At 36.9% G+C, this 15348-nt stretch overlaps 1 protein-coding gene across 5 annotated transcripts in view; it reads left to right on the top strand.

The window, feature by feature from the left end:
- FANCD2 (FA complementation group D2) overlaps positions 1-15348 on the top strand; it is a 51183-nt gene that overhangs the window by 12610 nt on the left and 23225 nt on the right. For 3 of the 5 annotated variants that reach the window (XM_086366306.1, XM_086366304.1, XM_086366309.1), the window contains 10 exons: positions 3421-3564; positions 5009-5143; positions 6710-6841; positions 8140-8250; positions 11326-11435; positions 12498-12558; positions 13601-13720; positions 14158-14231; positions 14529-14675; positions 15226-15326. In XM_086366306.1, the coding sequence (XP_086222432.1) occupies positions 3421-3564; positions 5009-5143; positions 6710-6841; positions 8140-8250; positions 11326-11435; positions 12498-12558; positions 13601-13720; positions 14158-14231; positions 14529-14675; positions 15226-15326 (1135 nt within the window). The remainder of the gene's footprint in view (positions 1-3420; positions 3565-5008; positions 5144-6709; positions 6842-8139; positions 8251-11325; positions 11436-12497; positions 12559-13600; positions 13721-14157; positions 14232-14528; positions 14676-15225; positions 15327-15348) is intronic. The other 2 variants (XM_086366308.1, XM_086366305.1) reach the window with 1 other exon arrangement.

The following is a 15348-nucleotide window of genomic DNA, read 5'->3' as shown; positions in this document are numbered from 1 at the left end:
TTGACCTGGGATCTTCCAGTCATCCTTTTGCAGCTGCTCTGCTGCTGCTGCTGCTAAGTCACTTTAGTCGTGTCCGACTCTGTGCGACCCCATAGACGGCAGCCCACCAGGCTCCCCCGTCCCTGGGATTCTCCAGGCAAGAACACTGGAGTGGGTTGCCATTTCCTTCTCCAATGCATAAAAGTGAAAAGTGAAAGTGAAGTCGTTCAGTCGTGTCTGACTCCTAGCGACCCCATGGATTGCAGCCCACCAGGCTCCTCCATCCATGGGATAGGAAGATAATCTGAAAGGATGGCTTGCCAGATGGTCTTTATTCTGGCAATACAATGAAATAAAATATCCACAAGGGGAAGTAGTAATATTCCAAACAGTCACAGTGAACTGCAGTCAAAGAAGCTCCCATGAGGAGATGAGCACTGGAGTCACCTGGGTCATGAGTCAGGTGTTTAGGTCCCTCTGTCTGATTGCCCTTCCTCCAGTTTCACATGGAATTGTCAAGATAGTAGCATTTCATGTTTTACTTTCTTTTACCTGATGAGTGAATCAAACAGTCCATCTGTTATCAGGGTCATGATACTGAGTCTGTCTTAACTCTGGAAATGCTTTCTTCAGTCAGGAAGCCAGAAGATTGAGTTCCTTATGTGCTGATTGGTTCCGTTTAAGGATATTCTTTAGTTGAAATCTCTTGTTTTGGGGGGTTTTGTTAGTTGAATTATTCAGTTGTTGGATGACTATTTTGAAAGCTGTTGTGATATTGAATAAAATAATGAAAAACTCATTTTTTTTGTGGTGGCAGGATAGGAGGGTGATCAGAATATCCAAGACAACTATTGTTGCATAACCCTTGGCTTCCTGCATAGCTATTTTTACTGATTTCTATTCATTGTATAAATATAATTTTGTGTTCTGACTTTTTTCTCTTCACATTGTGTCATAAATGTTTTATGTGCTTCTGCATTGTCTATTTTCATTTTTAATAGCTGTATTTTCTGCTATAATCTATCCTAATGTTGGTGTCTGAGTTGGGCCATCAGTGAAAGGATGTCCCAAGTAATTTGTTGTTTTTTGTTTTTATTAATTAGAGCATCTAACAATATATGTTAATGTTAATTGAGATAAAGTTGATAAATTGATAATATTATATTAGACGTACAATGCAAGGATTTGTTATTTGTATAAGTCATTTGCAAAATGATCACTGCAATAGTGGTTAATTTCCATCACCGTACACTGCTAGTACAAGTTTTTTTATTTGTGGTAAGAACTTGCAAGATCTACTCTCTTAGCAGCTTTCAGATGTGTGATACAGTATCAGTAACTATATTCACCATGCTGTACGTTACATCCCTGTGACTTAATTATTTTATAACTGAAATTTGTACTTTTACTCATTTTACCAATTCCTTCCCATCACCTCTGGCAACCACCAATTTATTCTCTGTTATCTGTAAATTCATTTTTATTTTTTAGATTCCACATATAATTGAGATCATACAGTATTTGTCTTTCTCTGTCTGATGTATTTCAGAATGATACCCTCAGGGATCATCCATGTTGTTGTAGATAGCAAGATTTCATTCTTTTTTGTAGCTGAATAATAGTCTCTCTCTGTGTGTGTCACATTTTCTTTATCCATTCCATCAGTGGACTCTTGAATTGTTTCCATGTCTCAGTTATTGTAAATAATGCTCTAATGAACGTGGAGGTACAGATATCTTTGCAAATTAGTGTTTGTTTTCTTCGAATGCATAATCAGAAGTGGGATTGCTGGATCTATAGTAGTTCTATTTTTATTTTTTTGAGGCCCCTCCACACTGTTCTCCATAGTGGTTGTATCAATTTACATTCCCACCAACAGTGCACAAGGGTTCCCTTTGCTGTCCCTCCTTTATTATTTTTGTCTTACATTTGTTATTCTTTGTCCTTTTGATTATAGCCATTTTAACAGATGTGAAGTGATACTTCATTGTGGTTTTGATTTGCCTTTCCCTGATGATTAGTGATGTTTTACATCTTTTCATGTTGGCTGGCTGGCTCTATGTCTTTGGAAGAATGACTGTTCAGATTCTCTGACCATCTTTTAATTGGATTGTATTTTTGCTGTTGAGTTGTGCAAGTTCCAAGTAGTTTGTTCTTTTCTTTTTTGTCCTGCTTGGCTTTTTAAACTCTCCCTCTCCTTTTTTTTTTTTTTTAAATTAAACATAGGTAATACAAACTAATTGGGGAGGGAGAAACATCACAAGTATCTAAATATCTGTAAAATAAAGTTTACCTCCAATCTCTGTGCCACTCTTCTGGATTATCGTTCTTCCAGATTTTTTTTTTTTTTTAATTTTATTTTATTTTTAAACTTTACAATATTGTATTGTTTTGCCAAATATCGAAATGAATCCGCCACAGGTATACATGTGTTCCCCATCCTGAACCCTCCTCCCTCCCCATACCATCCCTCTGGGTCATCCCAGTGCATTCACATCCAAGTTGTATATGTGTGCAAGCACAAGCATGCTCACTCTTATATTTATGCATATTTGTACTTGTATATTGTTTTTATACAAATGGAATCTTACTGTGATTATTGCAGATTGCTTTTCTTTTGCTTCACAATATATTGTGAATGTCCTTGTCAAAAAATATAGTGTATCTCATTTTTAATGGCCACATAATATGTTGAAAATGACCATTATAATTTATATAACCATGTTCAGATTGACATTTTCAGTCTCTAACTTTTCACAAAGTAATTTTCCTAATAATAATGAAAATATATACTGAATTTGGCAAGTGATTTTTTTTCTTTAATAAATGTGAAGCTATTCAAAGTTGTTTCTGTAATAATACTACTTTTACTTGTATTCCAATATTTTAAAAATAATTTTATTTATTTATTTATTTTTGGCTGTACTGGCTTTTCATTGCTCCACATGCTTTGCTCTAGTTGCAGCGAGTGGAGACTACTCTCTAGTTGCCCTGCTCAAGCTTCTTATTGCAGTGGTTTCTCTTGTTGCAGAGCATGGACTCTTCGGCTTTTGGGGTTCAGTAGTCATGGCTCTGGGACCCTAAAGCACGGGCTAAGTAGTTGTGGCACATGGGTTTAGTTGCTCTGTGGCATATGAGATCTTCCCTCATCAGGAATTGAACCTGTGTCTTTTGCATTGGCGGGCAGATTCTTCACTACTAAGCCACCAGGGAAGCCCTTCAATATTTTCTTAAAGGATACCAGTGGTTAATAGTTGTGACACTTCATTTCTCTGAAAAATCTTCTAGGTTTTATGAAACTGTAGGTACTCCCATGGGATTATGTTGAGCAAATGAGTAGTGTTTGTCTTAATGGAAAAAGTTGAGAGCTGCTGTTTTGTTGTAGTAAATGTACTGATTTAGTAAACTGTTTTCCTGTTGGTGCATATTTACTGACAACAGATTTTTGACCTGGCAATGCTTCTCATCATCTATAGCACCAACACTCAGACAAAGAAGTACATTGAGAGGGTGCTAAGAAATAAGATTCGATCAGGCTGCTTTGAAGAAGATCTGCTACAGGGTACATTCTATATTCATTACTTGGTAAGTGTCAGAGAAATCGGGCAGCATTAGTCTGAAAGTTACAGAGGTTGTTTTAACCTTTCCTACCCTGTGTGGAAATCATGACACCGCCACCTTTGCTGGGTAATAATGTTTTACAGGGAGCTTAGTATATTTCAGAACATAGTGGAATTATTACCACCTTGATTGTGACATTATAAATATTAATAAAATCAAACTAAGATTGGTTTTCATCTTTTTAGCAAAAACACAAAACTGGTTCAACAATTCCTTGAACACTAGACTCAAGCCCTGTATTCTTCTTTTATAGGAAATATTGTAATTCACGTCTTCTATAATTTCATTTTGACCTAAAATGTTGAACTTCACATCTCCCTTAGAAATTATCATATTAGTTTCAACCCATTGTTCAAGTCCATTGAGACTTTTGAATCTTAATTTTATATATTAATCATTTTAATTGTCTAGCTCTCTGTGATCTGTAACTTTTGACAAACTTGCCTTCTGTATCCTGTTATAAGTAGTTTCTAAAAACCCTTGAGTATAACATTATCAGAGGAATGCTAGTAGAGACATAATTTTATATCTTTTGAATTATTACTATTTTAGCCATTCAGCGTATGACCCTTAGGTGATCATTCTTGTTGAAGTATAAACCATTTGATATGGAATTTTATAATCTAGAAATGGTATTTTCCAGGTGAATATTCAGGATATTAACAGTGTACACCTTCTTAGAAAACTGGGTGAACCAGAGGTTTGGGGCTTAGGAATTAATGAGAATATGTAGTTGAGTCTTAAGACTTTATTATTTAGGAATTGATTTAAAGATAGTATTATTTTATCTTACAGTCTTTTCTGTGCTTATTTGTGCTCTGATATGTGTTTTGGTCTATAATTTTGCAGAGGGCAGAAACCATATATAATTTTTTATTGCATCTTCCTCAGTAAAGCATTATACCCATTTAAAGAAACAATAACTGGTTATTTATTCTGATTCCATTCATGTCCACCTACTGCCTTCTTGTTAGGACATAATCAGTTCTCTTGATGTACTTTAAAAGAAATCAGTTTAATTAGATTGAACCTTATAGACTGATTTAAAATCATAACCAGGGAAGAATAGCCCCACTGTATCCCCAGGAAGGCAATAAGATTAAGTGAGGAAATTTGAATTTAGAAGTTTGGGTTCTTGTCCCAAGCTGGGCAGATTACAAGCTATTAGGCTTGTGATTTAACTTCTTTGAAGTTAAAGGTCAATTCTTATCCATATATTGAATTTCACTGATTCTAAGAGAAGCTCAGAATGAAGGATTATTCTGAGTAAAACAAAGGTTAAAATTCCTTAAAATAAGAATTAGGGAGAACTCTGACATCTTAAAAGGGTTAGCAATAGCAGCTCTAGGTGCTGTGATAACGAAGTCTCTCCCACAGCTTCATTTTTCTCTACTCCTCTCTCCTCAAGGTTCTTAAGGATATTTGTCCATCCATTTTGTCGCTGGCTCAGAGTTTGTTGAACTCCCTAGACCAGAGCATAATTTTGTTTGGCAGTCTTCTATACAGATATTCATTTATGTTTTTTGACACTTACTGCCAGCAGGTATGTTGAAATATTTATCTTGGGAGGGAGGGAACAGGGAAAAAGAAAAAAATGCCATCCCAAATGACTTGCATGTGATTCAATATTTGTTTCTTTTTGGTTGAAAGGCATTGAAGAAGGAAGAACTCTGAACTGGGAGTTGGGAAAACTTAGTTCTAGTCCTAGTCTCTAAATGAAGGGATTGGACTTGAGGATCTAACTCCATGTTTTGATCTTTTTTTTTTTTTTTAATGTTTTGATCTTTAAATTCTCTCAGTCTTGCTCCAGTCTGCTTGAAACAAACATTTGCCCTGGGGTTATCATGTAGTTTTCACAGTACAGGAATGGCAGTTTTAAACTTACCTGCTAATAATCTACTGCCATTGATCCTGAAATTGTTCTCAAATGCAGATTTATTTGAGATCTCAAATAAATCTCATAAATAGTTTCTCAAATGCAGTAGCTATCTCATGCCAGATGTCTATTACTCCGCTTTAAAAGTGTATTTATCACAAGCACTATCATGACATCCTGAAAAAGGTGTCATGAGAAACAAACGAGAGAGAAATGCCTGAGGGCCTAACCCTCTTTCCATGAATACCAGACACCACATTTATTAGCACACTTCTAGAGAGGGAAGGCTGTACTTGTGGAAAGTGATTAGAACAAAGTGTCTTGTTTTGTATTGGTCATTTATGTTATACCTTTATTAACAACAGTAAAGCACATTTGAAAGGGCAACTTTTAAAAATGAAAAATGAAATTTCTTTGGTGGTCCAGTGGCTAAGACTTTGCACTTCTAATGCCAGGGGAGTGGGTTTGATCCCTGGTCAAGAAACTAAGATCCCATGGTGTGGCCAAAAAAAGAATTTTAAAATGAATAATATAAAATTTTTAAAATTCAAAGCAGGAAAAAAAACACATTTAAAGCAGAGTAATAGACATTTGGCATGAGATAGCTACTGCATTTGAGAATCTATTTATGAGATTTATTTGAGATCTCAAATAAATCTGCATTTAAGATTGATCTGCATTTGAGATCTATTTATGCTAGATACCGAGCACTATAATTTGGTGTGAAACAGCAGTATAAAGGAAGGGAAGAGTGACATCTAAGATATTTGTGGAGAACCATCTTAATGTCTTAGAGACACCATCATGACCCACGTTTACTTGAAAAAATAAGTCTAACTTTAAAAAAAACCTTTAAAACCTTTAGCTTCTTGAGTGCCACCTTTTCAGTAAATTTTAATAGATTAAGTACAACTACAATTTAATGGGTAATATTTGACACTTATGAGAAAAAAAAAAGATAATACCAGGAAACAAAATCTAGAGGGCTTAGATAGTGCTCACTAGTAAAATATGGGGAGTAAATCAAGACTGGATGGTAGTGTAGTTAGAGACATAATTCTAAACCTCTTGAATCTAATGGTGATGAAACCAGTTTATAGAAGTAGGTGATGGAATGAGGTCGGTTGGGATTTTAACCAGGTTGAGATTGGAATGGCCTCGGGCACAAACCTCTTTTTGATGACTGTACTGTATTTTAGCTTCACACAGTCGTGTTGACTTTTCTCTGCATAGGAAGTGATCGGTGCCCTAGTGACCCATGTCTGCAGTGGAAATGAAGTCGAAGTTGATGCTGCATTGGATGTCCTCCTCGAGTTGGTAGTTGTAAGCCCATCTGCTATGAGGCTGAATGCTGTCTTTGTGAAGGTATCTAGTCCTACCATTGACATATATTCAATCATTTTTCTTTCTTACATATATCTGAGAGACACCTGATAACTTGTTAGCAATTTATTTTTTATGCTAGATACCGAGCATTATAATTTGTAGAAGTGGAGGGGATGAAGGTGGGGTGATGGGGAAAATAATAGAAAAAATAACTCATCTGTCTATATATTTATTAATTCAGCAAATACTTCTTTATACCTAATGATGCGCCAGGCTCTATTCTGGGTGCTGAGGATATAAACGGTAGTCGTTGCCTTTGATGATAGAAAGTAAGATGTATAAGTACGTCACTATATATACAACGTGACAAATTCTCTAATAAAGTGCTATAGATACACCAGTGCAGAAATAATTAATTTGGCCTGGGAAACTGGAGAAATCTTCAAACAAGAGATAATATTAGAGTGATTCTTGAAAGGTAGAAGAGATTTGTCAAGAAAGAATAAAGGAAGTATATCTAGGCTGCTACTGCTGCTAAGTCGTGTCTGACTCTGTGCAACCCCATAGACGGCAGCCCACCAGGCTCCCCCGTCCCTGGGATTCTCCAGGCAAGAACACTGGAGTAGGTTGCCATTTCCTTCTCCAGTGCGTGAAAGTGAAAAGTGAAAGTGAAGTTGCTCAGTCGTGTCCAACTCTTAGCGACCCCATGGACTGCAGCCTACCAGGCTCCTCCGTCCATGGGATTTTCCAGGCAAGAGTACTGGAGTGGGGTGCCATTGCCTTCTCCAATATCTAGGCAGAGAATAGTTTGAACAGAAGCAAACTGGCACTTATGTCCATGGTGTGCTTGAGAGATGACAAGTAAGATCAGCATGATTGGTAGATAGGGTAAGGTGGGAGGCGAAGACCAGATTATGAAGGATCTTAAATACCGAGCCAAAGAGTTGCAACTTTATTTTATAGACAAGAGGGAGTTGGTAAAGGGTTTTAATGGGGTTTGACATAAGTCCTTCCATATCTGTAAAGAAAGAATAAATAATTCATGGAATACAAGCTGAGAAGTAAGGTCAGAGACATAACTTTTGGCAGAATATTGTTTTCACTAAGAAAAAGGGAAGCGTGGAGAAAAAGTATAGGGAGAACTAGGAGCTATGTTAGGATGACTAAGTAGAATATCAACCCTTTGTGCTCTGAGGCATAGTTTTAGAGAACTTGAGCTTTTGTGAAACATGCCTGGCTGGCTGTGTGTGTGCCTTTTATGAGAATTTTAATTTTTTTATTTAAAGGAAAAAGAAAAGTTAGTTGCTAATCTCATCGTTGACTTTTTTTTCTCCCAGGGCATTCTGGATTATCTGGATAATATGTCCCCTCAGCAAATACGAAAACTCTTTTGTGTTCTCAGCACACTGGCATTTAGCAAAGAGCATGAAGCCAGTAGTCACATCCAGGTAAGTAACTGTGTGTTGAGAAAGAATCTTTTAAACCTCTTCAGTTGAAATTTGTGGAACAAAATCCCCACAGCCTGTGTAGTAGTATAACTAAAGTACATAGCCATAATCCTACTATTTGTTTATTCTTTCCTGGTACAAACATATGCCTACTGTATGCCAAGCACCGAGACAGTAGATGTATATTAGACCTGCCCTTTAGGAGCTCAGTCTGTTAGTATGGAAATGAGCCTATAATCTGCACATTATGAAACTAAGAAAAGCCATTCAGGTACTGTACCAGGGGCCATGGAAAAACAGGGAATACTCTTGTTCCATAAGGAACATCTCCATCTAACGTGAACTCCGTCTGGGGCTTCTCTCCTTTGTGAACACCATTCACTGAAAAAGCCAAAGCCAAGCAAAATGTCTAAAGTAAGATTGGGTTGGAATCAACTCATAGCTCTTTTGCATCTTCAGTGCCACCTTGTGGCAGTAAGCCATACTGGTCTTTGGACAACTTTTTTTTTTTTTTTCCACTAAGTTTAAAGAATTGGCAAGGTAGTATACACCATGGTACAGAATTCAAAAGATATGGAAAGGTAGTGAAGAATGTACCCTCCCTCTCAGTCCTCGAGGCTGAGATTCTCTAAAGGCAATCACTATTACTAGCTTATAGCTTTCTGAGATGTGCTGAGCATAGACAAATTTGTATTTACCCATATAACTTTTCCACACCATATCCTCTTGTTTTGTGTCTTGCTTGTTTGATCTAGCAGTATAGTTTGAAGATTTCATCATATCAGGAATAATCGAGCTACATCATTATGTTTTACTTGTGGTAAAACATACATAAGATAAATTTTACTGTTTTAACCAGTTTTAATTATACAGTTCAGTGGCATTGAGTACATTCACAGTGTTGTGCAACCATCACCATTATCTGTCTCCAGAACTTTTTCATCATCTCAAATAGAAATTCTATCCCCATTAAGCAATAACGCCCCATTTCCCTTTCTCTATACCCTGGTAACCTCTTACCTACTTTCTGTGAATTTGTGTGATCATTTAAATAGTTATACACATTATACACATTTAAATAGTTACACACATTAAATGTGTGATCATTCAAATAGTTATACAGTATTTGTCCTTTTGTGTCTGGCTTATTTCACTTAGCATAATGTGTTCACAGTTCCTCTGTGTTGTAGGATATATTGGAACTTTATTGCATTTTATGGCTGAATATTCCATTGTATATATAGACTGTAACTAGTTTATCCAATGATGGATATTGGATTTTCCCCACCTTTTGTTATTTTGAAGAATGCTGCTATGAACACTGATGTACAAGTATTTCTTTTGAGTCCCTGTTTTCAGTTGGGTATATACTTGGTATATACCTAGGAGTGAGATTTCTGAATCATATGAAGATTCTATGTTTAACATTTTGAGGAGCCACAAAACTGTTTTCCACAGTGGCTATACCATTTTGCATTCTAATGGGCAATAGAGGGTTCCAGTTTTTCTACATCCTTATCAACACTTGTTTGATAAGTGTGTGTGTAAAGTGGTATCTCATTGTGGTTTTGATTTCTATTTTCCAGATGACTAATGATGTTGAACATCTTACTGTATGCTTATTGGTTCTTGTATATCTTCTTTAGAAAAAATCTATTCAAGTCCTTTTGCTCACTTTTTAAATGGGTTATTTTTTGTTGTTGACATGTAGGAATTCTTTATATATTCTGGATATTAGTCCCTTATCAGATAAATGATTTGGAAATATCTTCTCTCTTTCTGAGATTATCTTTTCAGTCTTGATAGTGTCCTTGGGTGCAGTTTTGATGAAGTCCACTCAGTCTTTTTTTCTTTTGTTGCTGGTGCTTTTGGTGTCATGCTTATTTTTTTTAAAAATCGCAAAATTTGAAGTCATGAAAAATTTTCCCCAAGTTTTCTTGTCAGAATTTTATAGTTTTAGCTCTTAAATTTAAATCATTGATTCACTTTGAGTTAATTTTTATATATGGTATAAGGTAAGGGCTCTACTTCGTTTTTGTGTGTGTGGGTATCCAGTTTTCTCTAGCACCTTTTGTTGAAGAGTTTGTCTTTTTCTATTGAGTGGGCTTGGCACCTTTGTGGAAAATCAGTTGACCATATTTGTGAGGGTTTATTTCTAGGATCTATTCTATCTATTGGTCTGAATATGCTTATGCTGGAAGCACGTTTTGATTACTATAGCTTTGTAATTTTGAAATTGGAAAGTGTGAGCCCTCCAAACTTGTTCTTTTTCAAAATTATTTTGACTGTTTGGGGTCCCTTGGAACTCCATATGAATTTTAGTATGGGTTTTTCTATTTTTGTAAAAAATGTTGTTAGAGGTACTTGCCTGGTGGACCACTGAGTAGGACTCTGAGCTCCCAATGCAGGGGGCCCAGGTTTGATCCCTGGTTGGGGAACCAAATACCACATGCTGCAACTAAGAAGCCCTAATGCCTCAGTGAAGATTCCACAAGCCACAACTAAGACCCAGTGCAGCCTAAAAAAAGAAATGTTTTTAAAATACTGTTAGAATTTTTAAAATGATTACATTGAATGAGTATATCATCATCTTAACAGTGTTCAGTCTTTAGTTCCATGAACATGGAATACCTTTCCTTTTATTTAGGTCTTTAATTTATTTCAGTAATGTTTTGCAGTTTTTACAATGTGCAAGTCTTTTACCTCCTTTGTTAAATTTATTCCTAAGCACTTTTTTTTCTGTTTGATTACTACTGCCTGAGCAGCCAACGACATGATAATTCACATTATCCATATCAAGCAACTATCCCAGCAGTAACAGTAATAGCTATTATTATTGAATGTCTACCATGTGACAGATGCTGTTCTTGGAATTTTTTGTAATTTGGTCTCTGATCCTCACAAAACCTTTCCCTTTCTATAGATGAAAAAAATTGAGACTCAAAAAGATTGAGTGACTCATCAAAGACCACACAGTTAATAAATGATAGAAACCTTGCTGTTCTGGTTGTTTGGTTCTAATATTTGACTGTCTTGCTGTACCATTCCAATATCTTCACCATTATTTCCTTGCAGGATGACATGCACCTGGTGATACGAAAACAGCTGTCTAGCACCGTATTCAAGTACAAGCTTATTGGTATTATTGGTGCTGTCACCATGGCTGGCGTCATGGCAGCAGATAGGTATGTATGGAAATTCTGATTTCTGTGGCTCATGGTCAGTTAATCCAGTTGCTGTCTTACAAAATAAAGTGTTATATTGTTTAGACATCATTATAACAGAAGAACTAAAACCATAATAAGAGAAGTTACTTTTCATGTTCTTTTAAATCTTGACTGTATATGTTACCTATAATTTTTGCAGAATTGTGATCATAGTCATTACATTCTCATTGTTTAAAACTAGGGAATGCTAAGAAATTAAGTTTTAGAAAATGTTTGCACAAAAGGGGGAACCCTGATCCTCCTGGGATGCTTTTTTTCTGCATCTGCTCCAATCTTAAGCATTAGACAATACAGGTTTCTCCATTACTGTGTTTTTCGTGTCTGGAACACCTCATTTGATATAAAGTCTTCTTTTTTAAAAAAAATTTATTTATTTATTTTAATTGTGATATAAATAAAGTCTTCTTGTGGATTTTCCCTCCTGTACTAGTTCTTTGATTCCACAATTGTAACATCTCATAGAAGCTTGGGGCTTGATAAGTTGTTACTGTTGTGAAGTCATGAAATTTAGTTCATGCTTCTTGGAATTGATTTGTCATGAATTCCTTGGAGCTCAAGAAACATCCTTAGAGTTAGCATTAGTAATCTGTAGAGGCTGCATAGTATACTGGTTAAAAGTTCATTCTCTGGAGCCATTTGCTTGCCTGGGGTCAAATACTGGCTCCATTGTTCTTAGCTGAATGATCTTGGATAAGTCACTTTACCGTTCTGTTTCTGTTCAAATGTGTGAGGTAAAGATATTAATAGTATTTACTTCATAGAGTTATTGAGAGCATTAAATAGAGCAATGCCAAATACTTGCTCTTATGATTTTTACTAGTTTAGTTAGTGTACACTTAAAAAAAATCTAAGGTAGCCATCATTGCGCTAATCCACCTTTTGTAAGGCCTTAATAAATACTTGGCTGTGCTTTCATTCGATTTCATCTCCACCCTGATCTTAGGGAAGGCAATTTTTAAAAATTTATTGCTGGTTGTTGTAAAATATTACAGATGTGAATCTAAAATAACTTGTTTTTAGAAGTAGATCTTCCAATTTGACCCCAGGGAGTGGAGAGCTGAGCAGTGAACAGTGCACCCAGGTGAGTTCTTGTCTTGGGGTTGGATATGTTTATGAGTAACTGAGAAATTGCTTCTGGTCACTGTTGGCTGAGTGCCAAAGAATTGATGCTTCCGAATTGTGGTGTTGGAGAAGACTCTTTGAGAGTCCCTTGGACTACAAGGAGAGCATACCAGTTAATCCTAAAGGAAGTCAGTCCTGAATATTTATTGAAAGGACTGATGCTGAAGCTAAAGCTTCAGTACTTTGGCCACCTTATGCAAAGAGCCGACTCATTGGAAAAGACCTCGATGCTGAGAAAAATTGAAGGCAGGAGGAGAAGAGGACGACAGAGGACAAGATGATTGGATGGCATCGCCAACTCGATGGACATGGGTTTGAGCAAGCTCTAGGAAATGGTGAAGGACGGGAAAGCCTGGCGTGCTGTGGCCCATGGGGTTGCAAAGAGCTGGACACGACTAAGCAACTGAACAACTGTCACCTTACAAAGAGTGCTTCTTTTTTCAAAATATGTTTTCCTGAACTCATAGTTTTTGTAATTTGTACTACTCTTTTGGCCTTTAAAATCCTTTGGCTTGGGTTGTATTTTAACTCTGTGTCTGATCTCCTTATTAAATTGTAAATTCCTAGAGAGCAAAATAGGTGGGCCATGTTTGAAGAGTAACAGGTTGACTAGAGTGTAGGGACAAGTAAGTGTATAATTGGAGAGCTGGAGATAGAGCTAGTTTGGAGATAGAAAACAGAGTGCTCTGAATGTGAATCAAGACATTTTAATTTTTACACAGAGGTAGTCTTTAAGGGTTTTAGCATAGAAATGGCATAATCCAAGCTTTGCTTTAGAAAAATTAATCTGGTTCATGTGTCTGGATTGAAAAAGAGGTAAAATTGAAAAGAAAGGATTGGTCAGGAGGCTTAGGAGAAACCTCAGGTGAGAGGTGGTGATGAGAGCTTTGCCAATGCAATTGGAAAGGGAAAAACTTATTGTTGAATGGAGTGAATAGTTTTTAACTAGGAAGCATCAGCAACTCAAGGACTGGACCATTCTTTCTCTTCGACTGTTTCAGGTGACCTCCTTGCTACAGTTGGTTCATTCCTGCAGTGAGCAATCTCCTCAGGCCTCTGGACTTTATTATGATGAATTTGCCAACCTGATCCATGGAAGGAGGCTAGCTCCAGAAGCCCTGGTGAGGCCAAGTATCTTTTCTTAAAACAGTGAAGCTCAAGGGCTGCTTTACTATACATTCTTCAAATCCTTCCCTCTGTTGTATTGCAAAAATAGATGTGCCTGTGAACTCTCCCATATTCTAATTGGGAAGGCTGTTCTGACTCACTCTGTCCCAGGCCTTTCTTCTGAGGCCTCCTTCACATACTAAGAGTGAGAATCATGATCATTTGGTTAATGATATTGTTAAAAGCCACCATCTATTCTGTGCCAGGCACTGTATTAAGCATTTTTCATGTATTATGTCTATTCCACATCAGAATAATGCAGTATGTATTACTTGTATTTTCTTTTCAGAAATGAGGAAACAGGCTTCAGAAAGGATAATAGTTTATTTAGGGCTTTATAGGATGTACACCCTGGGCTACACAGACCTTTTTGTTTGTTTGCTTCCTGAAGGAATGGCTTGGGCAGACCATCTTTAATGATTTCCAAGATGCGTTTGTGGTGGATGCCTGTGATGTTCCAGAAGGGTAAGTGCTATTTACCCACTGACATGGTTATATTGGTAAAGAAATTTTGTTAGTTATGTTGATAGCTGGTACCAATCTCAGAATGTCTTTGACTTCATCCAAGTCTATCCTACTCCTCCAGCTTCCCTCCTCCCAACCCCAACACCCCAGCAGTCCCAGCTCCAGGACTGCTAGAAGATTCCCCACTTGTTCTTTCTCACTTCTCATAATAGAGAAGACTGGTTTGTCCTAGTGGTTTTTCCCATACAGTTGCCATACCCTGATGCTGGGACCTCACATTCTGGGTTCTCTTTGCAGTGATTATCCATTTCCTGTGAAAACACTCTACGGACTAGAAGACTACGATAGTTGTGATGGGATTGTCATCAACCTCCTGCCACTGTTGTTCTCTCAGGACTTTGTGAAAGATGGGAGTACACAGACTTCGCAGGAATCAGACCAAAAGTCAGTATACTTTTTCTTCTCTAAAACCGCTGTTGGTATGTTGAATCTTCACAAAGAATGACACAGTTCTTGTTCACAAGGAATGCTACAGTTCTTGTAATCTGTTGGCAACTTGATTGAAAAACATTTCTCCCAAGACAGGTGGTATTTGGATGCATTACCAAGAATGGATCAGACTCCTTGTTTTCTCCCAGATCCTGGGATTGGGATTTGCAATGGCTCATGACAGCTAACAGATACTTTGTGAGGCTGCTTTTGTTTCTGTTTCTTTTCCCCACCTGGGAATGTGTTTGTGTACCTATGCCAGTCATGTGCCTTCCTTCTGTGTTACCCGTACTTTATCTTAATGCGTGGATATTTCACACTTAGCTGTGTCTTCTTCCCATTCAGTTCATTATTTATTTGCTGAGCATCCACTATGTTCTTTGTCATGTTTTTAAAAGTAGACATTTATTTTGGGCAAAACTTGTTAATTACAAGATCGGGGTCTCTATAAACATGGACTAATATGTCTATAAACTGTGACCTAGAAATGGATTTTCCTTCCCAGATTGGTTTCTCCATTATGCCTGGCTCCCTATTTCCGGTTACTGAGACTTTGTGTGGACAGACAACATAATGGAAACTTGGACGAGATTGATGGTTTATTAGGTATAGAATGAAGTTATCACGT

Source organism: Bos grunniens, chromosome 22 (genome assembly GCF_055505025.1).
Source record: "Bos grunniens cultivar Pamir isolate PY7600 chromosome 22, Bosgru_T2T1.0, whole genome shotgun sequence".
NCBI lineage: Eukaryota > Metazoa > Chordata > Mammalia > Artiodactyla > Bovidae > Bos > Bos grunniens.
Note: the sequence above shows the minus strand (reverse complement) of the source record. Positions and strands in the feature narration are given on the sequence as shown.